At 35.8% G+C, this 25,371-nt stretch overlaps 8 protein-coding genes across 18 annotated transcripts in view; 5 read left to right on the top strand and 3 right to left on the bottom strand.

The window, feature by feature from the left end:
• The first annotated feature begins 60 nt into the window (after positions 1–60).
• LOC142221502 (CDK5RAP1-like protein) lies at positions 61–1,916 on the top strand. Its single transcript, XM_075291259.1, has one exon. The coding sequence runs from the start codon at positions 154–156 to the stop codon at positions 1,876–1,878; it is 1,725 nt and encodes a 574-aa protein (XP_075147374.1). The 5' UTR covers positions 61–153; the 3' UTR covers positions 1,879–1,916.
• On the bottom strand, positions 1,896–2,815 carry Rrp46 (exosome complex component Rrp46). The gene is made up of 2 exons (XM_075291269.1): positions 2,366–2,815; positions 1,896–2,300 (listed from the first exon to the last, which is right to left on the bottom strand). Exons 1-2 carry the CDS (start codon positions 2,720–2,722, stop codon positions 1,932–1,934), a joined length of 726 nt encoding a protein of 241 aa, XP_075147384.1. The 5' UTR covers positions 2,723–2,815; the 3' UTR covers positions 1,896–1,931.
• A 1,173-nt stretch (positions 2,816–3,988) lies between these two features.
• Positions 3,989–5,594, top strand: LOC142221491 (uncharacterized). The gene is made up of 2 exons (XM_075291249.1): positions 3,989–4,476; positions 5,266–5,594. Exons 1-2 carry the CDS (start codon positions 4,257–4,259, stop codon positions 5,592–5,594), a joined length of 549 nt encoding a protein of 182 aa, XP_075147364.1. The 5' UTR covers positions 3,989–4,256.
• Positions 5,595–5,640: 46 nt separating this feature from the next.
• LOC142221498 (uncharacterized) lies at positions 5,641–6,430 on the top strand. Its single transcript, XM_075291254.1, has 2 exons — positions 5,641–5,787; positions 5,980–6,430. The coding sequence occupies exons 1-2, from the start codon at positions 5,641–5,643 to the stop codon at positions 6,112–6,114; spliced, it is 282 nt and encodes a 93-aa protein (XP_075147369.1). The 3' UTR covers positions 6,115–6,430.
• Positions 6,337–8,715, bottom strand: eIF2Balpha (eukaryotic translation initiation factor 2B subunit alpha). Its single transcript, XM_075291242.1, has 5 exons — positions 8,558–8,715; positions 8,392–8,493; positions 7,957–8,323; positions 7,620–7,890; positions 6,337–6,566 (listed from the first exon to the last, which is right to left on the bottom strand). Exons 1-5 carry the CDS (start codon positions 8,595–8,597, stop codon positions 6,420–6,422), a joined length of 927 nt encoding a protein of 308 aa, XP_075147357.1. The 5' UTR covers positions 8,598–8,715; the 3' UTR covers positions 6,337–6,419.
• A 4,454-nt stretch (positions 8,716–13,169) lies between these two features.
• Positions 13,170–16,542, bottom strand: LOC142221478 (putative dual specificity tyrosine-phosphorylation-regulated kinase 3 homolog). Its single transcript, XM_075291232.1, has one exon. It carries the CDS (start codon positions 15,968–15,970, stop codon positions 13,430–13,432), a length of 2,541 nt encoding a protein of 846 aa, XP_075147347.1. The 5' UTR covers positions 15,971–16,542; the 3' UTR covers positions 13,170–13,429.
• Positions 16,543–18,956: 2,414 nt separating this feature from the next.
• Vps13B (vacuolar protein sorting 13B) overlaps positions 18,957–25,371 on the top strand; it is a 39,005-nt gene continuing 32,590 nt past the window's right edge. The window contains exons 1-2 of one of the 9 annotated variants that reach the window (XM_075291166.1): positions 18,957–19,094; positions 24,526–25,328. In XM_075291166.1, the coding sequence (XP_075147281.1) occupies positions 24,673–25,328 (656 nt within the window). In that variant the 5' untranslated portion in view covers positions 18,957–19,094; positions 24,526–24,672. Of the gene's footprint in view, positions 19,117–24,466; positions 25,329–25,371 lie in introns of those variants that run through there. The other 8 variants (XM_075291158.1, XM_075291150.1, XM_075291143.1 and 5 more) reach the window with 8 other exon arrangements.
• On the top strand, positions 19,342–24,468 carry LOC142221463 (uncharacterized). Of its 3 annotated transcripts, XM_075291224.1 has the most exons (3): positions 19,342–19,478; positions 21,188–21,786; positions 22,345–24,468. In XM_075291224.1, exons 2-3 carry the CDS (start codon positions 21,336–21,338, stop codon positions 24,192–24,194), a joined length of 2,301 nt encoding a protein of 766 aa, XP_075147339.1. In that variant the 5' UTR covers positions 19,342–19,478; positions 21,188–21,335; the 3' UTR covers positions 24,195–24,468. The 3 variants fall into 3 exon arrangements, with proteins under 3 accessions (XP_075147339.1, XP_075147331.1, XP_075147336.1); XM_075291216.1 differs by having other exon boundaries at positions 21,188–24,468; XM_075291221.1 differs by having other exon boundaries at positions 19,376–19,478; positions 21,191–24,468.

Genomic DNA, 25,371 nt, shown 5'->3' with positions numbered 1-25,371 from the left:
GAGGCAACTTTGCTGACGCAGTTAGCAAATGTTATCATCTCTCTAAGCATTTCGTTATTGTTTACCTTTTCTTCTTATTGAAATCACCCACGACATGATACAGCCGTAGGAATTATACAATAGTCAACGCATTCTTAATATTTGTAAAATAAAATGAAGCTGCAAAGATTGTTTAATTTCTATGGCAATCGACTTGTGACAAGAACAGCTAATTATGTCGCCTTTAGTACTTCAACAAAAATAGCCAAACCACCATCGCCAAGAGAAACTTTCCTTGAACGTGTAAAAGCTGGACCAGAATTACAAGAATTTTTTAATGTTAGACCTGCCACGAAATTCAAGCCCTTAGAAGCTCAAGAGGAGGAAATCATACCGTATTTGCCAACAGATAGTTTCAGTGGTCAAGGCCGACGTGTATTTTTTGAAGTTTATGGCTGCCAAATGAATTCCAATGATACCGAAGTAGTTCTATCCATTCTAAAAGCTAATGGATATGAGAAATGCGATGACATTAAACATGCCGATGTTATTATGATTGTAACATGTGCTGTAAGAGAAGGTGCAGAGACAAAAATATGGAATCGGCTGAATCATCTAAAAGCTATGAAAGATAAACGATCCTCGAAAAAAGGACCCTTACAGGTAACAGTTTTGGGTTGCATGGCGGAACGTCTAAAACAGAAACTTTTAGAAAAAGAAAAATGTGTCGATGTAGTAGCTGGCCCCGACAGCTATAAAGATCTTCCAAGGCTATTAGCCATATCACGACATTATCAACAATCGGCAATTAATGTACTTTTGAGTCTGGATGAGACTTATGCCGATGTTATGCCGGTACGCCTCAACTCTGAATCACCAACAGCGTATGTATCCATTATGAGAGGGTGTGATAATATGTGTACTTATTGTATAGTACCATTTACAAGAGGTAGAGAACGTTCCCGAGATTTGGAATCGATCAAGCAAGAAGTATTAGCATTAAGAGAAAATGGAATAAAAGAGGTGACGCTTCTAGGACAAAATGTAAACAGCTATAGGGACACATCTAAAGAAATGTCACAAACAAATGCTTCCACCGTGCCAGGCTTTAAGACGGTATACAAGCCTAAAACTGGTGGCTTACCTTTCTCCATACTATTACAAGAAGTAGCCGAAGCTGTACCGGATGTAAGGTTACGATTTACATCACCACATCCCAAAGATTTCTCAGAAGACGTATTAAGAGTTATTCGAGATTATCCCAATGTATGTAAAAACCTTCACTTGCCAGCGCAATCAGGTTCAAATACTATTTTGGAGCGAATGCGAAGAGGTTATACTAGAGAAGCTTATTTGCAACTAGTAGAGACTATTCGACTTTATTTGCCCGATGTGGGTCTGTCCAGTGATTTCATTTGCGGGTTTTGTGGTGAAACTGAAGAAGAATTCCAAGATACCATTGATCTTATTGAACAGGTGCGTTATAATGTTGCCTTCCTCTTTGCATACAGCATGAGAGAAAAAACCACTGCTCACCGAAGGTATAAAGACGACGTGCCTCAAGATGTAAAAACCCAAAGACTACAGAGAATGGTGAAAGCCTTCAGAGCCGGAGCTACAGAGCTTCATAAACAATATGAAGGTCGGAAGGAATTGATTTTAATTGAGGGTAAAAGTAAACGATCTGACAATTTCGTCTTTGGCAGAAATGATGCAAATATTAAGGTGATTGTTCCTATTCAAAAATTAGCAATAGGAAGTAATGGCAATGAAGCTAGAAAACGGGACATAGTTACTGGAGATTATGTAGTAGCTCAAATAAATGAATCCAATTCACAAGTCCTTAAAGGAGAACCTCTGTATATAAGTTCCATAGCTGACTATTACTCGAGAGTGTAAAAGCAAGTAGAATAAAGTTGTTGATTTGATAAAAAAAACAGTAGTGGTCTTTATTAGCCTTCCATGGGTTCTTCAGCAGCAGAATTGGATTGTATCGCTTGATTTTTAGTGTGAAATTTCGTCATGATTTTTCGATAGAAATCAAAAAGAACACCACTGGCTGCACGACACATTAGATACGCATCATTGAACTGCGCCATTTTAAAGCATCCCGAACTGTTGACTGTTACTAGATCTCTCTCCAGAGAATCAAAAACAAATGTAAAATTGGCTTGGCTTTCATTTGTTTGACCATAATCAGGATCCAAAACAAGTTGACCATTCTTATCAACAATGCAGCAGACAGCAGCTACGGTGAACTTCATGGGCATCCCACCAATTAATAAAGCCATACAGGCGGCGTTAATGGCACAAGCATCCAACTATATATGTGAGAGGAAATATGAGAATTTAGATTTGGTGTAACATATTTTTCAATTACACTTACGCCTCCTCTATCATCGAGTTCTTGTACTTGTACAGACACCATTGTTCTGGGATGCATACTCGACAACAACGCTGCTTCACAAGTGTCCTTTATAACAGATTCTCTCATTCTGTCTTTTATAGTTGGTAAACCCGATTTTGGTCTATAAACGCATTCCACATAGGCTTTATCAATGTTTAAATTTTGCAATTTTACTTCAACCGGCCCTAAAATAGAAGCCATTACACATGTGCCACCTTGGGCGAAAAGTGCGGATCCATCACCCCGGGTTAAGGGGTTGAGTTCACAATTTAAGGAGCGAATTTTAACGTCAGTGCCAGACTCTAAATCCTGTTCCATTTTAATAGTGGTAACCATAGTTAAATGTAATACAAAACAAAATTATCGATGAACTTGTGAATGTTTACTTTTTCAAAATGTGGCCTACAGGTCTTCTTCTTGTTATTGACGGCACTCACAAAACAGATACCCAGCTGTAGTTAAAAACACAAACAGTTAATATCGTAACGCATAAACGTACGTTACGATACACGAGGGCGGTTTACAGTGAGCAGTTTAGCTTGCCGAATTTTTATGAGGAATCGATTGTTTATATTTTCTCTCTAAATAATAGTACTAAGATAACGTTTTCGCACGAAAAATCGTTAGCGCGGAATAACTACGAAATCTTCGTTTTGAGATTTTTCGAATACAGAGTGTTGATATTTTTGCACGAATAAATAGGCTGACATTTTACTTTGCACGAATATGTTAACAACATTGTGGTTGGGACTGTGATCCATGTTTATATTCCTCTTACGTTTTCGCATGGAAAACTGTTATACTCCATATAAAAAACGTTCGTGCTGTATAACTGCGAATTGTTTGTTTTGAGTGAGGCAATAATATCCTAAAACTAAAAAACCTAACGCACACTTTTATAAAAAAAAATAAAATAATTATGAAAAAAATAAATGGTGATAAAATTATTGTCAGTGAGAAACATGACTAGTTCAAACGATTATTATGAAAATGCAAAATCAATCGATCTTTAAATGTATGAGAAGAAATTGAAAAATCCTTAGCAATAGCAGGCAAATGGTCCATAGCCTTGTAATGCGAATTGCAAAAGATTTCTCAAAAATGTTGTGGCTGAAATGTTCCACACGGAGTTGTGAATTTCTTGTGGAGTGTAAAAAATTGAAGTTATGCAGAAGATAAGAAGGTTGTCTGCGTTTTATGACATTAAAAAAGAAACAAAGACATTTTATGGATACAAAATCGTTAAAAGAACAACCCAAGAACTGCGAAGCAAAGTAGTCGTAGTCCCTCCTACATCTCTGGCCATAACAAAACGAAGAATACCATGAAAACACGAAATAAGTCTGTTAACGCAGGATCGATTAGCACCCGTATAGACCTCAATACCGTAAAGTATATGCGGCATGAGCAAGGAATGTGCCAACCTATATTTAATCGCACAAATAAGATAATAACCCAGTAATTGCTGAATCATTCATTGTCATAAATGCTCACATTTGTTTTTCGAAATTAGTACAATTATTGGGAACGGCGCATAATGAACTGCCGAGTCGGCACAATCTTTACGTCTTTATTTTCTGCTAGCTCTGTAGTAAATCGAAGTGCCAATAACTGTCAGTCGTAAAATTATTATTTTTGGGAAAAAGTAACTGAGGAGATTTATCTCATTCGTTTTGTTGTTCATCGTAAAAAACCAAAATAATTCACAACTAATTTAAGTTTGCAATAGTTAATCTTTTGTATTTCTATATTCAAGATTAGTGATTATCGTATAAATCTTAGGAAATTGGTGGTCATCGTATCGATCCAAACAAATTGGACCAATGTTCAATAAACATTGTTAAGCAAATTAAAATAATTTATATAAACAATGACAGATCCTGATCCTTGGTCTGTCCAACATCCAGAAAACTGTAGTAACGGCAATCTAACTAACGGTAATCCACCGCCAGAGTCGTCAGGTGTGGGATTCGAGGATAGTTTTACGACATTCGTTGATAATAACATACAGGGAGAAAATAATAGTTGTGCGGATAATAAAGTAGAACATCAACCCCTTCCTGATTCTCAAACGTATTTGAAATCTCTTGGTAAGTCCTTATAAATAGTTCAATAATTATTAGTTCCAAACTGCAAATTAAACATTAAGTCAGGTATAGTGGCAACGCGATATTTCAGGCTCACTTAAACTATTCAGTCCATTGTGATACCACAGTGGTGAACTTCTCTCTTATAACTGAGTGCTGCCCGATTCCATGTTACGCTCAATGCCAAGGGACCTATTTTTATAGGTGAGTCCGAACGGCGTTCCACATTGCAGTGAAACCACTTAGAGAAGCTTTGAAACACTCAGAAATGTCACAAGCATTACTGAGGTGGGCCAACCCACCGCTGAAAAGCTCTGTGGTGTTTGGTCGAAACTGGGTTTGTATACAAGGTGGACATGCTAACCATTGCACCACGGTGGCAAATATCCTCTAAATACGAATTAAACGAGGGTGTTACATTTATCAATGATTATGTTTAGGTTTTCCGAGAAAACATGGAATGGTTAACCAATTTTTGACTATAACTCGGCTGTATACAAACACAAAATATATGAGCTTCTTTTACCGGTACCAGATATAGTACGTAATTAGGGTAACGATATTTTGAAACTATCTGTCAACCGACTTGAGGATATTTTCGCACATTAATGAAGTGTTCCCGTGCTGTTTTCGTGGAAACACATTTTTTAAAGGTTTTTCGAGTATTCCCATATTATTCGAAACTCATTATTTATGCTTTATTGTTACTCCATTAACATTAAATTATTTTTTCCTTTCATTTTAAAATTTCATCAAATATTTGACATGCTTAAATTTTTCTTTTCTTTGCAGAACGCAAATTAGATAAATTGAAAAAGAACTCTAAACTCGTGGATGCATTATCGGAAAAACGTAACGATTGTTTGCGTTCATTGATTGAGAGTGATTTATCTGCTAATAGTGGACGTAATAATGATCTGCTTTTAGAATTGGAAGCTAGTGTGGGAAACACAGATTCTGCAATACAAAATTTATATCGTCAAATACAACCGGTACAACCAGTTACTGTTGGAGAAACGGTACACATAGTCAAATACGATCAATTGGAGGAACAACGCTTAGAAGCTGACGAATCGGGAGAATCGATTGCTGAAGAAGACGAATCAGCTGTCAGCCGTTAAATATACACTTTTTTCCTCAAATTTCCGGTAATTGGAAAGCTTCATCATGAATTCTCCTTTTGGCGAAGTATTTATGTTTCTTACGAATTTGGCGTGGAAAAGTCGGGTCACCATACCCGTTTTGGTGACGACTGCTTTTCTCATTATGGACATAAGATTGCAAATAGAAATAAATATACAGTCGGGTCATGTAGTAAGTAAATAATTAGTTATTAAAAAAAAATAATAATAATAAATAAAAAAAGTAATAACACATCAATGAAAAAAATAATTTAAATCAGTATAAATTGACGACTCAAATAATTTACTTATTTAATTATAAATATTTTGGAAAAATGAATTATTTTAATTATGGCAATTAATTTATGTATTGACCATTTTATAGGCTGCTGCAGAATTTAATAGAATTGATGGTGACGACGATTATTTGGATGATGACGATGATGATTATGATGGTTATGAAGAATATACAACTGATTCCAATGAGGATGACGACGACGATGATGATGATGACAATTAGTTCTTAAGGAAAACATATTGGAGAAATCACATTATTTAAGTCACATAGTATATAGCAGCAGCATCAGCATTATCCAAAAAACTTTTTTCATATAAACACTAGAATGGCGATATAAATGCATATTCCTCTTAGCTTCCTTTATTCTAATTTATATTTTAAGTATCACATATTATGGTTCAAGATAATTTCAATGGTAAACTAGTTGCCATTTAAAAACAAATATTTTTATGTAAGCGAGATATTTTGTACAAAAAATATTTTATTTTTTATTTTTACGAATATAATAAATACCACGTACACAATATCTACATATAAAGTTTTATCAATTCATCGCTCACAGCTGAGGGGGTTAAAATGCCCAAATCAGTGAAAAGCAGTGTAATATAGGCCGGAGGTGTATAGTCCACCAAAGGATCAACCTTTGAAACATCACTCAAATGTTTGCGGGAGTACTGAAATTAAAAAAAAAATGGAAAAGAAATGTATTAATGAGACCATAACAAATTTCAAACAAAAGAATATTTAAAAAATTAAAAAAATTGCGTAGAGCGCCCCATTGTGGATACTGCAGCAAGAATTTAATAGACGTGTTCGTGCCGATCCTTGTACACACATGTATTGCTTTCGTTAGGTGTCACACTGACACACCGTCAGAGACCTGAAAAGTATACACGAACATTTTATGTGTGTGGGCCAAGTGTATCGCAAAGTTAGAAGATGTTTAACAATAAATAATAGTTTCTGAAACTTTAATGTGTTTTTTTTTTATATTTTTTGCACATTTTATTGAGCAAAATCGCTTGCATATATAAATGCGATTAAAAAAATCTAAAATTTGAAAAAATGTTTTTTTGTTTCATTATATTGTTATTTTACCAATTGGTGGTTTATAGTTTCTGTCTGCAAACAAAATGCATTGCAGAAAACAAATTATGTTTAACTTTTTCGATCAGAAGTTCGAAAAAATGGTTCTCATGTATGAGTCAGAACAACTAACTTTTTGAGAGATTTGAAGAATGTATGTTGTGTGGTGTTGTACAGTGCGGTGAGATTCAGAACAGGCATGATTATGAACCCACCGGAGCGAAGTCAAAATAAGCTTAAGGATTATCACAACAGCTGTAATAAAACATTCAGAATGGTTATCGGCATTACTGAGAGGGGATAAACCACGGCTGAACATTTTTATTGGTTTTAGGACTTTAAATGAGTACCGTATTCAATTTTGCGAAAAAAGCAAATTAAAAAATGCCAGAATATCAAAACGCAAGATTGGTTTAAATGATAATCACTTAAGGCCAATCATGGAATTTGATTTATCTAAACAATACAAATCTCTGCTAGCGATATTTTAATGAATGAATATAACAGTTGGTTCAATACCTAAGGCTATAGTCTTTCTTTACTCAAACTTCAAACCTGTTAGAAAATCATTCATGAGTTTCCATATTAATATTCATATTGGCTAGCTATTTTAGTATGGGACCCACTAATTTCAACCTTACCTTGTATTCATCTGGCAAATCCCTTTGATTAAGTGGATACAAACGAGTGAATTTGAAACTTTCAGCCAAAACATAATAAGGTTTCTTCATTTCTCGTGCACACAGGCCCATAGTGAAACTGCCTATGCGGTTTATAATGCCACCCGATTCTACAACGGCTTCTGCACCAACCATAACAAAGTCCACAGATTCCATAACATAGCCGGTGGCAGAATCCAATATTAGTGTACAATCAATGCCGGCTCGTTCTAGATCGGCAATCATTTGTTCACTTGAAGAAAAGTAAATAAAAATGTAACTTACTCATCTCTTGTTTTTTTTTCATATTTAGACTTACCCTGAGTTGTCTGGACCTCCGTGGGTTACAAAAACATGGAATTGTTTGTTTGCTTTGGCCGCTGTTAGTAGAGCTTTTAAAACCACTCTCGATCTTGAATGGGTCAATACACGACAACCATCCGTTATGAATTTCTGAGCTTGTTGAGCAATTACGTTACGTGAATTTAACAGTTTGGCCAAAAAAATTTTACCACGATGTAACATGATTTCACGGCATTCCTCCATGCCACGATCATCTAAACTAAGTGTAATGAAACGGCAAAATAATTCACCACCTGACACCACAGCGGCTATAGAAAGATCTGTGTTACGCATAGCAGCCACAGCATCCAACATGGTGTTCTGCAATATATGGATAGTGCCAACTGGAAAATAATTCCAGAAATATTAGAAGTTTCCACTATTTGCATCAAATAGATGTTTTCACACTTACATTGTTTCTTTTCCAAAATCATTAGCAAAGTTTTAATTGCTGCAATGCCAGATGATAGATCTTTGTCGTCGTCCAATAATTTAAGGAAATATTTGACTACATCTAAAATAATGGGAAATTATTAAAACTAGCTCGTGTTACAAAGATATACGGTTGTTTTACTTACCAAAGTCATCCTTTTTATCCAGCGGCGATTGTGGTGGCATCTTGCAATTGTTTTATTTATGATGAAAAAGACCACAACAGTGGATTGGTGTTTTGACACGCAAACTTTGTAGTTTATTTAGGTTAGATTTCATTGCTCGTGAGCTATATGTTTTTTGTTTACAACTCAACATCTACATATATAATGCGGGAAGGCGTCGCACAGTGGCTCAATGTGAAAGTGATTTGCTATTCTTATTAAGACCAGTATGCATCTCTAACCAAATTTCCACTATTTATAAGAAAGACATTGGTGTTTTTGGAACCTTCCGGCTTTGAAGTCGATTGTTTACATTTTTCTTCCGTAAGAAATACATGCAAAACTGAATTACTCGTATAGGTGGGTATTAAGTTCGAGTTTAGCCGCTAAAATCACCATTTTTTAACGATTACTTTTCTTAATTAATCCACCTTAAGGAATACAAACTTTGTGAAAATTTGCTTTGGGGTATTCCCCATCAAGTTATAATAAAATTTGCAACAAATATGTATAATTTTATGCCGTTTTTTTACTGATTTAGTTTTCACTTTAGCGATTTTAGCGGCTAAAGGCCGGTATGCACCTCTAGCGAAAAATTTCATTCCCATAAGAAATGCATTGCTATTTATGCTAACGAAATTTTCGGTAGCGTTCAATTTCGTAAGCTGGTACGCACCTCTAATGAAAATAACAGGGTTGTCAAAAGCATATTTTGGCAGCAAACATTTAATTTATTACAATCATTGTGTGCGTAAAAGTTTTAAAAGGTCTGTAAATAATAAACAATTTATTTGAGGAATATTTGGAACATATATTAACAATGTTTAAACGCGATTAGCTGGTTTAAAATTTGTGTATACAGCCCTGTTTTTTTGTTGTAGACTTACATACATTTTTGCTACCGAAAATTTCGCTAGAGGTGCATACCGGCCTTAAACTTGAACTTAATACCCACCTTAAGGCCGATATGCACCTCTAGCGAAATTTTCGGTAGCAAAAATTTATTTAATGGCGTTTTCTTTTCTTGTAAAAAATGCACACTTTTTTTGCATTTTGCCCGGAAAATGTACTCTTTAGGTTCTTTTTTAAAAAAACAGGCAAAAGTGCGAAAAGGCTTCGAATTCTGTTGTGAAAATAGCGCCACGCATAGAGGCAAATTACGGGCATTTTCAGCACTGGCAACAAACGAGAGTGCTGCGATTGCCCTGTTTCCTTCTTTGAATTCTTTTCTGCCCGCTGAAATGATAACATTTTTTTAGGTTTCTGGTAACATTTTAAAAATGCGCATTCTGTACAGACAAAATGAAGGCAAAGCATTTTTTTTTCAGAAAAGAAAACACCATAAGTCTACAACAAAAAACAGGGCTGTGTACACAAATTTTAAACCAGCTAATCGCTTTTAAAAATTGTTAATATATGTTCCAAATATTCCTCAAATAAATTGTTTATTATGTACAGACCTTTTAAAACTTTTACGCACACAATGATTGTAATAAATGAAATGTTTGCTGGCATAATATGCTTTTGACAACCCTGTTATTTTCATTAGAGGTACGTACCAACTTACGAAATTGAACGCTACCGAAAATTTCGTTAGCATAAATAGCAATGCATTTCTTATGGGAATGAAATTTTTCGCTAGAGGTGCATACCGGCCTTTATGGCACAAAAGCTACATACCGGCTTTAGCCTTTAAATGTGAACGTGGTGGTAAAATTTACCACATCGCACACTCGTTTACATGTATTATAAATAAGACGTGTGAAATAAAGTGATTGTTAACTTTTGAAATTATATATAATATTTCGAAATATTGTTTTATTTTCGTTAAATACAATGTGTTCTAATTAACAAATGTAATAATGAGACAAAAAAACTTTCCCACGTTCCAAATTACCTCAACAGTTAAAGGTTAACTATTGTCAAATTTTAAATTTTTGACCGACGACGACAATGATACCCGACCCAGGTAACGATGGATACACAATTTATATGTAGATCATGTTTGTTATACCACGAAGAAAAAATGTTCATAGTTTACTTTACTTAAAAGAAGAAATCTAATATTTGTAGTCAAATTGGTCAAATTAAAGCCAGAACTTAACCTTGCCTAAAATCCCAAAAATTGCCGTAGGTGCTGAAAACCCCCAACTATTTAAGAACGCATCTCTAGCTGAAATGTCGTTTGTGTGTCAATAAAACAGATTTACTATGCATTGTGATCCCACGGCGGCGGGTTCTGTGTACCGGATCGAATGGATGGACCCCATCCATTGGCCAGCGGCTGCCACATCAGTGTACGTGTACGTGTACTATGCATATCTTATGTTATCCAAATGTAAACAATCGATAACAGCTTAGATTAGGTTATGAAGGAGAAGCCAACCCGTAGAAAAAGGAGTTGGTTTCTACTTAGACTATGTTGGTCCATTGTGTTTCCTCATAGTTGTTTTTCTCTGCTCTTTATCAAGCGCATTCGCGTTTCCAGATGAGTTCCAAAATGAGCTTTCTAGGTCGATATCACTATGGAATAGATAACAACTCCACACGGAATCTTCGATAGCATGGATAGGAGAAATTTCGTTGGAGTGGAAATTTCGTTGCACTACCCATAATAATGCTTGCAAAATTGTCGTTAGAACGATGTTAACTATTGTTCTCATAAGAAATGCACTTAAAAACGGCTTTATCGGTATGTAACAACCGTGTACTGGGCTCAAGACCTACAGGAACCTCTAGAAAAGTTTGTTTGCTTGCTAATAACACAGTTTTACCATGTATCTCTCATGCGGGCAAAATGAACAATTGATATTAACGAATAATCATGAAATGTTCCATTTTACAAGTTTCGTTAGAGGTGCTTACAGGGATTTTGTTCAAGACAATACAATAGTAATATATAGTGGAAAATCATAAATAGGTTTTCAAATCCTGGCGGAGGGACTAACATTTTTCTAGGGGGGCTAAGTCATCCCCCTCGAGGCCTTTCTAGGCTTATGACCATTGCACCAATGTGACTTTTTACTACACAGAAACAAATATGTTTTGTCTTCAATCACGAAATTAATTGGTCCAATTTTTAATTGAAATGTCGTCTATCACAGAAATGATAGTAACAATCAAGTCACTTAAAAAAATAATTGATACATTTAATTTTTGTTTCAATTAAAAAATTTTTTGAAAAAATTATAAAAAAATGATATATTTAAAGATTATATTTTATAATCTTAAGAATCCTTTAAACATGTTATATTTTCTTTTTTATTATCTATCAACTATTGTTAATTTAATAATATTAATGCATTGGCCTTGAAATAAATTAATTTTTAATTGAATATTGTTTATACAATTCAATTAAAATTTTTATTGGAGAAATGTTGGTGATATTTTTTTTTGTGTACCAATAGAAGATATGCATAAAATGGGCCATTTTGAAGTAGCTCCTCTGTAATACCATTTGCGATGTTAATGATGCAGATCACGTTCGTCCTATTTAAGCCGAAACTGAAGTATTGAAGAAATTTAAGACTTATGGCAATTTCGAATGTTGCATCTTTTATTGGAAAAAGGTGCAACATTCTCGAAATTGAAATAAAATGTTGACAAAATTTTCTATATAAAAAATTTTTGACTAAATTTTCTATACAAAAAAATTTTGACAAAATTTTCTATAGAAATTAAATATTGACAAAATTTTCTATAAAAACTAAATATTGACAAAATTTTCTATAGAAATATAATTGTTACAAAATTTTGCATAGAAATACAATTTTGACAAAATTTTCTATAGAAATAAAATTTTTATAAAACTTTCTATAAAAAAAAAAGTTTTACAAAATTTCCTATAGAAATAAAATTTTGGAAAATTCCTCTATGAATATAAATTTAAGTTTGTATTCGTTCCTTTCGTTGTAGCCTTCCCTTATTCTAGGAATCCTTAACTTATAACAAAATCTGTTTCTAAAACGAGCTTCCCACAAGGTTAGGTTAGGTTATCCCGTTTTATTTCAGACTCACATTGACACGTAGTGTGTGAATAATCACGTCTACCCATTGGTCATTCAATATATTGCTTTAATCCCAACAATTTCTTATCGTTAAAATTTTGTTTTCCTCATTATATTTAGGGTAAAAGAAAATTTTTTTTAAACTAAAGAAATACGAAGAGAATAAACCGAAGAGGGAATATTGTTTAGATCAGGAAATGTAAAAATATATACATACATTTGTGTTTTTTTTATTGTTGTCGGTAATGTACAAATATAAAAACAACAAAAACCCACTCAATTTTATATTATGCGATGACATATTATATGTGTTTGCTTTTGCTGCTGCAATGCATTTCGGCATAACAATACCAAAATAGTTGCTCCACTTTCTCACTCTTTTTTTATATTATAATGCGAAAGGGATCTAATGGTCACATATAGGGGCTCCTTTAAATTGGCACGATTCTGTTTAGTGTTTTTGTTGTCGTGTTATTTGTGTCATCACCTCCCTAAAATAAGAAGAAAATCAAACTACATACATAAGGCCAATGTATATATTAGGGAGATAAATGTTATACATTGGCTGGCAATGAGATATAATGAGATTTTTGTTTTTAAATTGAAAGGCTTTTCCAGAATCAGTGGATATTTATTAATGATGAATTGTTAATATCTAAATCTCATACGACGACATTCATAATAATAATCTATATGAACACACTAATTCGAATGAACAATTTCAGACTTATATTTAAAACAAACTAAATACTGTACATACGATAGTATAACTAAATACGACACACAAGATGCGAGCTGCTGCTAAAACACACACACAATATATTTGATTCGCTATTTCGCTTAAAATCTACTCCTCAGTTTGCTGGTGTTGCTGTTGATTGTTGGCCAATTTGGAGGAGAGATGTGCGGAGTGACTATCGCCGCTACCCCGCCTCTGTTGTTGTGAATGAGGCAATAGAATGAGGCTCGTATCCGGGTAGGCGCCCACAAATTCGGAGGTGGTTGATAATTTGCTATAGGTTCTATTACTTCCCTCCAACTGATGATGAGATGTTTGACTTGATGTTGTCTGATGATGGCCCCACAGAGTATCTGTAGATTGTTGAGATATTAATGATGAGACTAATGGTCCCACCGTTCCAATGGCGGTGAGAGCAGCTAAACAGTCTTTAGTATGGCTTATTTTTCTAATGTCCGTATTGGCAGAGGAACCACTCGCTCTACCACTATCACTGCTTGGATTTGCACTTATGGGTGATTTTTCATCACAGGTGCTACCAGGACCACTACTGCCGCTTATGGCACCATTTACATGGCTGCTAGGAGGCCTAGGTAGACGTCTACGAAGCCATGGATGTTTAAGGGCTTCAGCAGGAGTAATACGTTTTTCGGGATCCCACTCCAAGCAGCCCCTTATGAAATTCAAAAACAATGGGTCATTGCACCCATCTAAGGCTTTTGATAAACTTTTCGATCCTGGTGGACCTCGAGGTTTGCCACGCCTGGATTGCCCTCCGACCAGCACAACAGTTCCATCGCTCATGTTCCGTACAGTACAATAACGCGGATAGCCCTCCGAATTGAAAAACATTTTTGTACGCTTTGAATTGGCCAATAAATGCTTGGGCGGCATACCCAATACCTCCAAAATGCATGCCAATTGATCAGCCTCGTTTTCTCCAGGAAATAGAGCTCGTCCAGATAAAAGTTCAGCCAAAATGCAGCCCAAAGACCACATATCAATAGGACGACCATACTTGGATCCCAATATAACCTCGGGGGCCCTGTAGAAGCGTGATTGAATGTACGTATATACGCGTTGGCTCTCATAGCAAGATGATCCAAAGTCTATGACTTTTATGCCTGAACGTCCTTGCTGTTTCAATAGGACATTTTCTGGTTTCATATCACAATGGATAATTTCATTCTTGTACAAAACATCCAAACACTGCAACAATGAATGGGCAAATTTACGCATGAGTTGTAAACTGAAACCCTTAAATCCATTCTTTTTAATTAGCTCATACAGATTGATATTCAATAACTCGAAGGTGATACACATGTGATTGCGGAAAGTGAAATAGTCGTACATGTGTATAATGTTCATGGTGTTGTACTTGTCCTGTCGTCGAAGGTGATGTAAGATACGTATTTCTTCCTGAGCCTGGCGATGAAAGCGTTTTTCGTTTCGCACCATTTTAAGGGCAACGTGTTCATGGGTTTTGTGGTCGTAGGCCTTTATCACTTGGCCAAAACTGCCTTTGCCTATTACCTTAAGCATTTCGTAGCGGTAAGCTACATGATCGTGGGGTATATGAATATAAGCACCTTGTTCATTGTCGTAATCACAGTTGTTGGGACCAAACAGGCCAGGACGTTTTTTGGCATTGGCTCCAATGAAATATATTTGCCGATATGACAAGATCTCAGTACGTTCATATGGCGTGAGTTTATGCATATATAATACCATCACCTGCTGGGGTGAAACAATCAGGGGCTTAGGCTTTTCGGCCATGGCGCTTTTCTGCTGTCCCGACATCAAAATTTGATCGTGAAATGAGAATAGGCTATTTTGGGTAGCTGCTAGGGGTACTAAGGCGTTGCTGATTGTTTTGGCCTGATCGTTTTGACCACTACCGCCACCGGGTGATGACGAAGATTCCAGATTGCCAGGTTCTGAGGCAGCTTTTATTAAGTGCTTATTGCTGGAAGCGGATTTCGTTGGAGTATTTGTAGGATTTGGATTAGATTTGTTTGGGGTTTTTAGCAATTCCTTAGCCGAGGAAGAGCTATAATGATTTGAAAATTTTGAATGTTGAGCTGCCGACGATGTTGCTATAGCGGACTCCTTGGACTTTGTGGCACCATCTGTGTTATCACTGTCGCATTGTGATTGCTGGTGCTGCTGTTGTTTATTCCTGTAATCATTTTGGGCATATTTTTGCTTGCTTATTAAGGCAGTGTTAATGTTGGCGTCAAAAGCTATTGATGTCGATGAGGGCGATGATACTGATGGATGCGATCCAATAAGTGAATGAAATGGATTTAAACTAATTTTGTTGATGCTATTATTCCTAAAACAGCTACTAATGCCGTTTACACTCCTTGGCGAGTATATTTGACTCGCTGTTGAGTTATCCAAGCTTCCACCAACAGCACTAAGAGTGCCGCCTATGGATAATAGATCTTTGTTGCTACTGGTAGTGGATAGGGATGATGGTGAATTGACAGATGTTGTGCTATTGGCTGAAACATGATTATGCTTGACTGTTGGCTGATTTGTATTTGTTGTTGTTGTTGTCTGTGCCGTATGATTAATACAATGTTTGCTAGCTTGCTGAGTGGTAGTAGTAGTAGAGGTTGGTTGCTGTGCTTTGGAACCCACCATTTCTTTCCTATGTTCAATGTCCTTTAAAGCTGTTATTTGTTACTAAATATGAGATCCGAAATGTAATGGCAGATCGTTTATTATTATTCCACAGGACCTTGTTTTTGATCTGCGACCAATTTCCTCCAATTTTATTAGCGAGATTTTTCTATGTGCATGTGCAGTAGTGCTGATGATGTCGATGATGACTCCTCGTCGTGAATGATACCGATGCACAGGAGATTCAAGTTTCGGCTACGATAAATTATCAACTAATATTGCAATTTCCTTTGTTCTCCATTATCCCACTGCAAAAGGTGCTATGTTCCTGTTGTTGTGGGAATACTCGAATGATTTCACAATCGATTTTTTTTTATTACTTAAAAAACATTTTCTGGGTGTCCTCAATTTTCACCACACGGAACTTGTGTGAAAAGTTTTCGTATAAATATTCTTCTCGCTTTTTATTTCACATTTACTACTTGTAGATGAAAATTTTGCAGAATTTTTCCAATAGAAACAAAATCTAAGACAATTTTTATAAAGAAAACTTGGAAACTTGTTATTAACTCTGAACTCATAAATTCCAAGTGCTCGTTTAGACAGTGCTTTTCGACGAGTATGTTTGGTTGGGTTTTTCCAATCGACACAATGAGTTCGTCTGACGCTTTATGGGCCGTTCGCACATGTATGATTTGTTGGAAGAAGTATGGCCGTGCTGGTTTGCTCAGAAACGCGACAAACGAGAGTTTTGCGATTTCCCTGAAAAGCAGAGTTGCATTTTGCTGTTGATGGCAACTTGAGTTGTGGACTTAAATGAATTGTTTGGACGAAAATAATGTATATATATTATTATTATTATACATATTTTTTTAGCTCATTTTAGTTTCGCTCAGTTTGGTCCTTTGAATTTTTTTTCTGGTCCTATTGGCGAAATGAAAGAAACTAGTTTTATTTTTCAGAAAATAAAACACCATAAGCGATCTGGAGGATTTGCAATTTTATAGAGGATTTTGAATCGTATTAAAATCCACTACGAGCCAGCTGATCTTTATGCGCCGTCCAGACTATAACCCTGCTGACATTTTTTGAATTTGACGGCGCTTCTGAGAATCCCCACCACGTCGAAAACAATCGTATACGACATCAAAAGCTCGTCGGAAAAGCGCCGTCATCGCATGAGTGCAATTATTAGGTGACTTTTTTGATAAATTTAGAACGTCGCAATAAGAGCCCCTTCAAAATAATAGAAAAAGTGACTTTTAAGATAGTTGTATAAGAATCACTGTGATTAAGAAAAATAATTTTGTTTAGGTTTTTATTAATTTGATTAAACATTTATAAATATAACATTTATACCACTATCACAACACATTTAACATATTTTTTTTTATTAATAATAGAATGATGTTGATTTACAAGTGGCAAGTTACATGTTGCAGCGTCTATCAGCCAGTGTTTTTAATCTCGATGGAGGAAGCGTGTCTGTAAAATATCTGAAAAACAATCACTTTATCCATTTGTAAAGTCAAAAATTGTTCACCATTATACCTTTTATAATTTTAAGCGAAATAACTATGTTTTCAGCACTTCATTATCGATTTTATTTAAATAAATTATAATGCGCTTTACAGACTATAGGTTGAATTACACACCATGCGTCAATCCGTGCGTTGATGGAAGGGTTGATTTTTTTCTGTTTGCGACATACTATTCGAGCTTTTGATATCAAAGAGAAATTTCAACTCTTCAATCATCGGACGCATTGAACGCATGGTATGTAATTCTACCTTATCACCCTGCCAGCATTTCAAAGTTCCATTTCAACCTCATCGTTACCACAGACTCGTAAATGTCACTTCAACCATCATGAAAAGGTACATCAAAAAGTACATGCAAGTAATTTGCCATCCCTACTGTTAAAAAAGCCATTTTTTTTTGTGAAACGCCAAGCGCAACCAGCTTGTTATATTTTAATGAAATAAAAACGAAAATAAAGTTCTGAAAACATAGATTATACGCTTAAAATTGTGAAAGGTATATTGGTGAACAATTTGGTGATTTTCCAAATGGAATAAAGTGATTGTTTTTCAGATATTTTACAGACACGCTGCCTCCATGGAATAAAAACACTGGTTGATAGACGCAGCAACCGCTACTTGTAACTCAACATCAACATTAATGCCAAAAATTATGTTAAATGTAATGTGATAGTGGTATAAATGTTATATTTTTAAGAATTTGTAAATGTTTAATCAAATTAATAAATATCTAAACAAACGTGTTTTACTCGACCACAATGATTCTTTTACAACTATCTTAAAATGCACTTTTTCTGATTGTTTGGAGGGTCCCTTATTGGCGTCGTTCTAAATTGATCTATAAAGGCACCTAATAATTGCACTCATGCGAAACATTTTTGTAGTAACTTGGCGTGGTACAACTTCTCAATAGTGACGGCGCTTTTCCGACGAGTTTTTGATGTCGTATATGATTGTTTTCGACGTAGTGGGGATTCTCAAAAGAGTCCCCAAATTCAAAAAATGTTGGCAGGGTCAGTTATTCCGGACGGAATGTCGGTGTTTGTAAAGAATCTTACAGTGTGTCGGATCGATACGACTTGTCGGCGATGACTAAATAATCGGTATATGTGTTATCGATCCCATAAACATGCATAAACATACCGATTATGCTTTCGGACTTAACTTATAATGTGCACAATATATGGGATATGTTCGACACGAGCACTTTCGTCCGGAATAACTGATAGTCTGTAAAGCCCATAATACGTCAAGTATTATGCAACAACGACCTCTATTGGGGTCTGCCTGTATTGTCAGTGCGACATCTTTTCATAAACACCAATGACACTGATTATTATAAAAATAGGGCAATACCCTTTTCGAACATATGATTTGTGTTTCTAACACATACAGCAACAAAATCAACTTGACGTGTGCAATCAAATTCTTTAGTGGATTCGCAAAAAAAAAACTTTTAAATAATGTAAAACATTCTTCGTTGAGCCTTTGCTGTGTAGACATCGTTCCTTGCTTGTGAAGAGAAACCTTTTTGATTTTGTATTCAGTTCTAACTGTGTGCATTGATTTGAATACTGTTGGACAATTTCATTGTCTTGTTGGTGGTTGTTATTTTGTGTATCTGGTGTGAGTGGTTGTGCAAAATTAACCGCTGGCCTTAGTGGTGGCCATGGAAAGTGGTGTGGAGGAGAAGGCTGGGCCTTCTAAGTCCATGATTGTTTGTCATATTGATACTGACAAAAAATGTGACAATAAAAAGAAACTGACGAAACCTATAAAAGGCAGAAATGTTAGACCTGCGATTATTAATAATTGTGAAGTAGCTGAAACGGGGGTTGACGAGGCTATGAATGTTGATGTGATTGTTAATGATGGTGATGGTGGTATTGCGGCGAAAAATGCGAGACCGCGAGAAGAAATGGTGGTACATGAAAGCAAAAAAAGAAGAGTGAATGATTCGTTGGTGAGATATTCGAATAATCATAAAGGTGAGCCACACGTATTGGTAGACACCTCTGAGGTAGATAATGGTACTAACAAAAAAGTTAAAAATGGTCTCTATTTTGTACAGAAAATAAGAGACATTAAGTCTGACGAGTTTGACAAGATCAAGAAGATCGATGCAATTGGTGTTACGTTATATAAATTAACGTTTGAGGATGTTGAATCAGCCAATAAATTTTTAGACAATGAAGAGTTGAGGAAAAGAAAGTTGAGGGCCTTTGTCCCCAGAAACTTTGTTGAAACTTTCGGTGTCATTAGAAATGTGCCTTTATGCTATAGTGAACAAGAGATTTTAGAAAATGCAACTTCAAGTATCAATATTACTTCTGTTAAACGTTTTACCAGGCGCGATGAAAAAGAGGTGGGTGTTTTTCATCCAACTGAAACAGTCAAAATTGGCTTTGCGGGTGATGATCACCCTAGTTGGATAGTGTTTGAAAAGTCTGTTCTGGTTGTCAGCACATACTATCCTGCTATCAGACAGTGTTACAACTGTGGTCGCTTGGGCCATACTAAACTGGGTTGTCGGTCGAAGAAACGATGTATAAAATGTGGTGCTGATAGTGAAGTCTGCAATGGCCAATGTGGTGGTAAAAAATGCATTCTGTGTAAGGCTGAAGGCCATCTTGCTAGTGACAAGGAAATTTGTCCGAGCTGGATAAAAGAAATAGAAACCAACAAGATTATGACGCGTAAAAAGATGTCAAAACGTGAGGTACTTCAGAAATACAACAACCAAAATCGTTTTGATCTTTTAGCTGATGATGACAGTTTTCCGGAATTATCTAATGGAAGGAATAGAAAGAAGACTGCCCCAGTGAGGGAGGATATGAGAGACAGAGATGTTAATCAAATTTTAACCCCATACACTTATAGCTCTGTGGCTAAGAGGCAGAGAAAAGAATATGTTCATCGCACCGGTGTGCAAACTCATCCGAGGATGTTTCCGGAAACGCAGCCCTCATCGCCTGTTTATATGACAAGTGAGCTGAGAGTCAGTGAACTCGAGAAAGTCACCAGTGAGATGCTGGCTTTCATGATGGACTTTTTCAAGATGTCTGGTAACACTGTTGCTATAGATGCTGCTAATCATTTTAATTCGCGCCTGGTAAAATGTGGTTTGGTGCCTCAATCTTCTAATTCTAGTCTTTTATCTAATTCTTCATTTTATGGTAAAGATACTACAGTATAATGTGCAGTCGTTTACAAAAAACAAGAATTATCTAGAATTTTATGCGAATAACTACAACTTTGACATTTTAGTGCTGTCTGAAATTTTTTCTGAAAACAGAGATAATAGAAATAGAATGATTAATTTCAATCTTGTTCAGAAATTCAGACCTGATGGCTATGGGGGTGTAGCCATTGCTCTGAGGAAATATATAAAATTTTCCAGAATCGTATTTGAAACTGAATTTGACATAATAATTGTCAAAACCAGTAATCTTCATACAAATTTTACAATTGCGTCGGTTTACTTCCCTCCGTCTATGCCATTGTATATTCTGGCTGGTGAAGTAGGAAGACTATGCAATTTTTTAGATAGACATGAGAATGTTATTCTGATGGGAGACTTCAATGCTCGTAACACTGTTTGGGGAGATAATATCTCCAATAGAAAAGGGAAAGAACTGGAGACCATTTTTAGCTACTCTAGATTAAAATGCATCAATTCCAATAACATCACTTTCAGAAGGAATGACGAGTCTGATGGTTCGGTGCTCGATCTCACTTTCATTAGTACATGTTTGGAGGGAACATGGACTGTGAGCGACTGTTATCTTGGTGGCAGCAGACACTTTCCCATTACGGTTGTCATAGATTCAAGGAAAAAATCAAAGATGAAATTTCTATCCAAAAATAAACTTCTGATGTCGCTTTCGAAGTTGGAGCTTGAGCCGGATTTGGATAGTATACAAAAGTCTATGAAAGATGAAGTTGAGTATGCCTCATATGTTGTTCCAGATGGACGTAGCCCAAAGTTTTGGTGGAGTGAGGAACTCAAGGTTGGGTTTCGCAGGCAGTGGGCGGCTGCTAAGAAAGCCAGGCTTTTTCCCTCGTATAACAATCTTGAAGATGCTAGAAAAGCGACTGAGCACTGGAAGAATATGGTGGCTGAGGCCAAGAAAAAGTGTTATCTTGCCAAACTAGATGAAATCAACAAGTCTCCCAACACTAAAAATGCCTGGAAGTTTATTAATAACATCCGTGGAAGAAATAATCCTACTAGATCTATTTGGAATGATGAAAATAATGCTGTATACTTGGAGCACCTTAAAAATCAAGTTACTGGTGAGAATGTGATTATTGATTTTCCTTTGGTTAATCACTTCATTGAACCATTTGATTTTGAAGAGTTTATTTTGTGTCTATCTGGAAAAAGGTCTCAGTCGGCTGGAGGACATGATGGAATAACGTATAATATGATTAAATCTCTCTCGGGCATTTCCAAACGCGCTTTGTTAACAGCTATGAACAATGCTTTTTTGACTAACACCATTCGAGATGATTGGAGAATTATAAAAATTGTGCCTATACCAAAACCGAAAAAGAATCATAATGACCCTAAAAACTTTCGGCCAATATCATTGATATCGGTGTTTCTAAAATGTATTAATTTAATGGTGAAAGAAAGAATCTCAGTACACTTTGACAGTGTGGATATTATACCCAGAAGATCATTTGCATACAAAAAGAATTCTTCCACAAGTACATGTATTAATGAACTCTTGCATAGAGTTGCCTTGCTTAAGGCCAACAACTTCAAGGTTGTTATTCTGTCTCTTGATATATGTGATGCTTATAATTGTGTCAAGATTGATATGCTACAGAGAAAACTCATCCTTTCAGGTTTGGATACTGCGTACTGTAACTGGATCATTAATTTTCTCTCTCACAGAATACTGAAGTTGAGTAATTCGGAGGTGTCTGTGTACAATGGGTTGCCACAAGGTAGTTGTCTGTCGCCACTGCTGTTTAACTTATACACTGCCAGTCTTCATACCCTTGAGGATGGCAATACAACTATTTTTCAATATGCAGATGACTTCATCATAATGTCGTATCACCGTGATTTTGCTGAGGCTAGATCGAACCTTATTGACAAGGTAAGAGAATTCATGGACACCTGTAGAAATCTTAATTTATCCTTTAATCCATCCAAATCGAACACAATGTATTTTGCTAAAAATGGTTTTAAAAATATTGATATGGTTATCGATGGTACTAGAGTTGAGCAGACGAAAAAACTGCGATTTCTAGGCAGAATTGTCACGAATTCCTTGTCGATAAAGGACCATTATGATTCTATTTCAAAGGAGACGCAGAATCGTGTAAACATGCTTAAGTGCCTCACTTCTATTCGAGGGGGTTTGCATCCCAATGTTGCGTTGAATGTGTATAAAAGCATTGTTAGATCAAAGATAGAATATGTGAGAACCACAGCGGCAGATGCCCCGAAGAGTATTAATAAAAGAGTGGAAAGATTACAGACTGACATGTTAAGGAGAAGTCTAGGTGTTGCCAGATCTTCCCCCACACATATTGTTTATGCATTGGCTCATGAACTCCCCCCAGAGTTTAGAGCAGTGTACCTGACAGCGAAAGAACTCATTAAGGTGCAATCCAGAGATAAGGTGCTGTATGATCTAGTGTCTGATAATCCAAAAGTCAACTCCAGCTACAGTTACGTATATTATGAATTTCCTCAAATTTTTGATAGTATTGAGCACATTTCTAACTCCTTGACATCTAGAAAAGTTACTGTCAGACTCAACCTATTGCCTAATGGGAAGAATAACTATCCCATAGATATATTAAAGTCCATCTACCTCAGCGAAATTGATGGCTATAAAAATTTTAATTTTACTATTTTTGCTACTGATGCTTCTGTTTCTACTAACTCTATTGGCTGTGGTATTGTCAATGTATCCACAAATCAACGATTTCTTTTCAGAATTGGTTTTGCTGCCTCATCCACTTTTGGGGAACTATGGGCATTAGTCAAGGCTCTGGAGATTGCCATTGAACATGAAGATGACAAGTGTGTACTGTTCACGGATAGCCTTGCTGCATGCAAGATTATTGCCAGTGAAAACACCAACAACTACATTGCCGCTACATTTCATCAAAAACTTCAAGATTCTAACATCAATAAATGCCATATTGTCTGGATTCCTGGTCATAGAGGACTGAACATAAATGAGTTAGCAGATGAAACAGCCAAACTTGCTGCAGAGTGTGGGGCACCCCTTAACCCTAAACTCACTCCTGAAGAAGGCCTAAACAAAATCCGAACAGCTCTATGGAATAATTGGAATTTAGAATTCAAGAAAATTTCTCTCTGCAAAAGCATCAAAGCCAGCAAATTATTTGAAGATGTTAGAATAAAGCCGTGGTTTTCGAAGTATATGTTCAACCCCCAAGAAACCAAAATCATCAATCGATTGCACACAGCCCGTACGTATGACAAACCTTTTCTTTTAAAAATTGGAGCTATCAGCTCAGATGTCTGCAACGAATGTTTGGATGCGGAATCAACACATCATACAATTTTTGATTGTACAAAATTCGATGCTCTAAGACTGAAATACAATTTAACTAATCGTTTTACTGATGTTTATGACATCCTGGCTACAAAGGACATAGATTTATATAAATCTCTCGTTAATTTTATTATTGAAACTAACGTTTCAATTTAATTACTTGATTGAATCAACAAGACTGATATGGAATTCATCTGTGATATTTTATGGCTTACGCCTAATCGATTTAAACTAACAACAAACCTAACCTGTGATATTTATAAGCCTGATACATTTATGCCGTCGTCACATTTACAATAATAATTGACTAATTGACTATCATTTATATTTTGAATAACTGATCCTAAACTTTTGTCATGGCGAAACATATGCACTATTTATACCACTCACACCTGATAATTAGAGTCTACTCATATCGGGTTCGATAGCTTCTAATCGGGGCTTTTTTGGCTCAACGAAAGTGTTCATTTGTTTATTTCCGGTGTAGTTTGGGTCTACATCGATCGGTGTATATAACCTGGCCTTTTAATGTCGAAGAGACATTGCCATTAATTAATCAAAACCCAAAAAAAAAAAAAAAAAAAAAAAAAAAATAATGTAAAAAGGAAGTGTTTAGGAATAACGAAACATCACAATGTTCAAAATAGAGTCGTATATTACGCCAATAATTCTGAACTATTTGGCAAAATATGTGAAAAATATAAGACCACAGGATTTTCAAGTGTGTTTGTGGGAGGGCGAGGTAACATTTCAAAATTTAGATCTACGTTTAGATGTCTTGGAGCAGGAGCTGAATTTACCTTTTGAGTTCTTGTCCGGTCACATACACGAGTTGGTTATACAAATACCATGGACAAAAATCACATCGGAACCCATTAAAGTTCTTATAAATACCATCGAATTTGTTCTGAAGGGAAAATCGTGCAAATCATCTGCAAGTAATTCCCCTCAACATGCTCCCCTAGCAGATACGGGAAAAACATCACGCAAAGATGACGAAACCTCGAGTATGGGTTCTTCCGGCTTGGCCATGAAAATCGTAAATAACATTAATGTACAATGTCAAAATATAATTTTAAAGTATGTAGAGGAAGATATTGTAGTATCGATGAATGTACAATACCTAAGCTATTGTCCTGCCAATGAAGTGTGGCAACCGGCAATGGTTGACATTAATCCTCATAAAGTTTTGATGCGAAAACTCATCAATATATCGGATTTGACAATATGTTTGGATAAACGTAATTCAGCGGGGCAAATTGATGTTTGTCAGGAACCAGTCCTATATAGGTAAGCAGTAATATGGCATTTCGAAACTTCCCTCTAATACTTG

Source organism: Haematobia irritans, chromosome 1, assembly GCF_050003625.1.
Source record: "Haematobia irritans isolate KBUSLIRL chromosome 1, ASM5000362v1, whole genome shotgun sequence".
Classification (NCBI taxonomy): domain Eukaryota; kingdom Metazoa; phylum Arthropoda; class Insecta; order Diptera; family Muscidae; genus Haematobia; species Haematobia irritans.
This window is presented reverse-complemented; position numbering and strand designations above follow the sequence as displayed.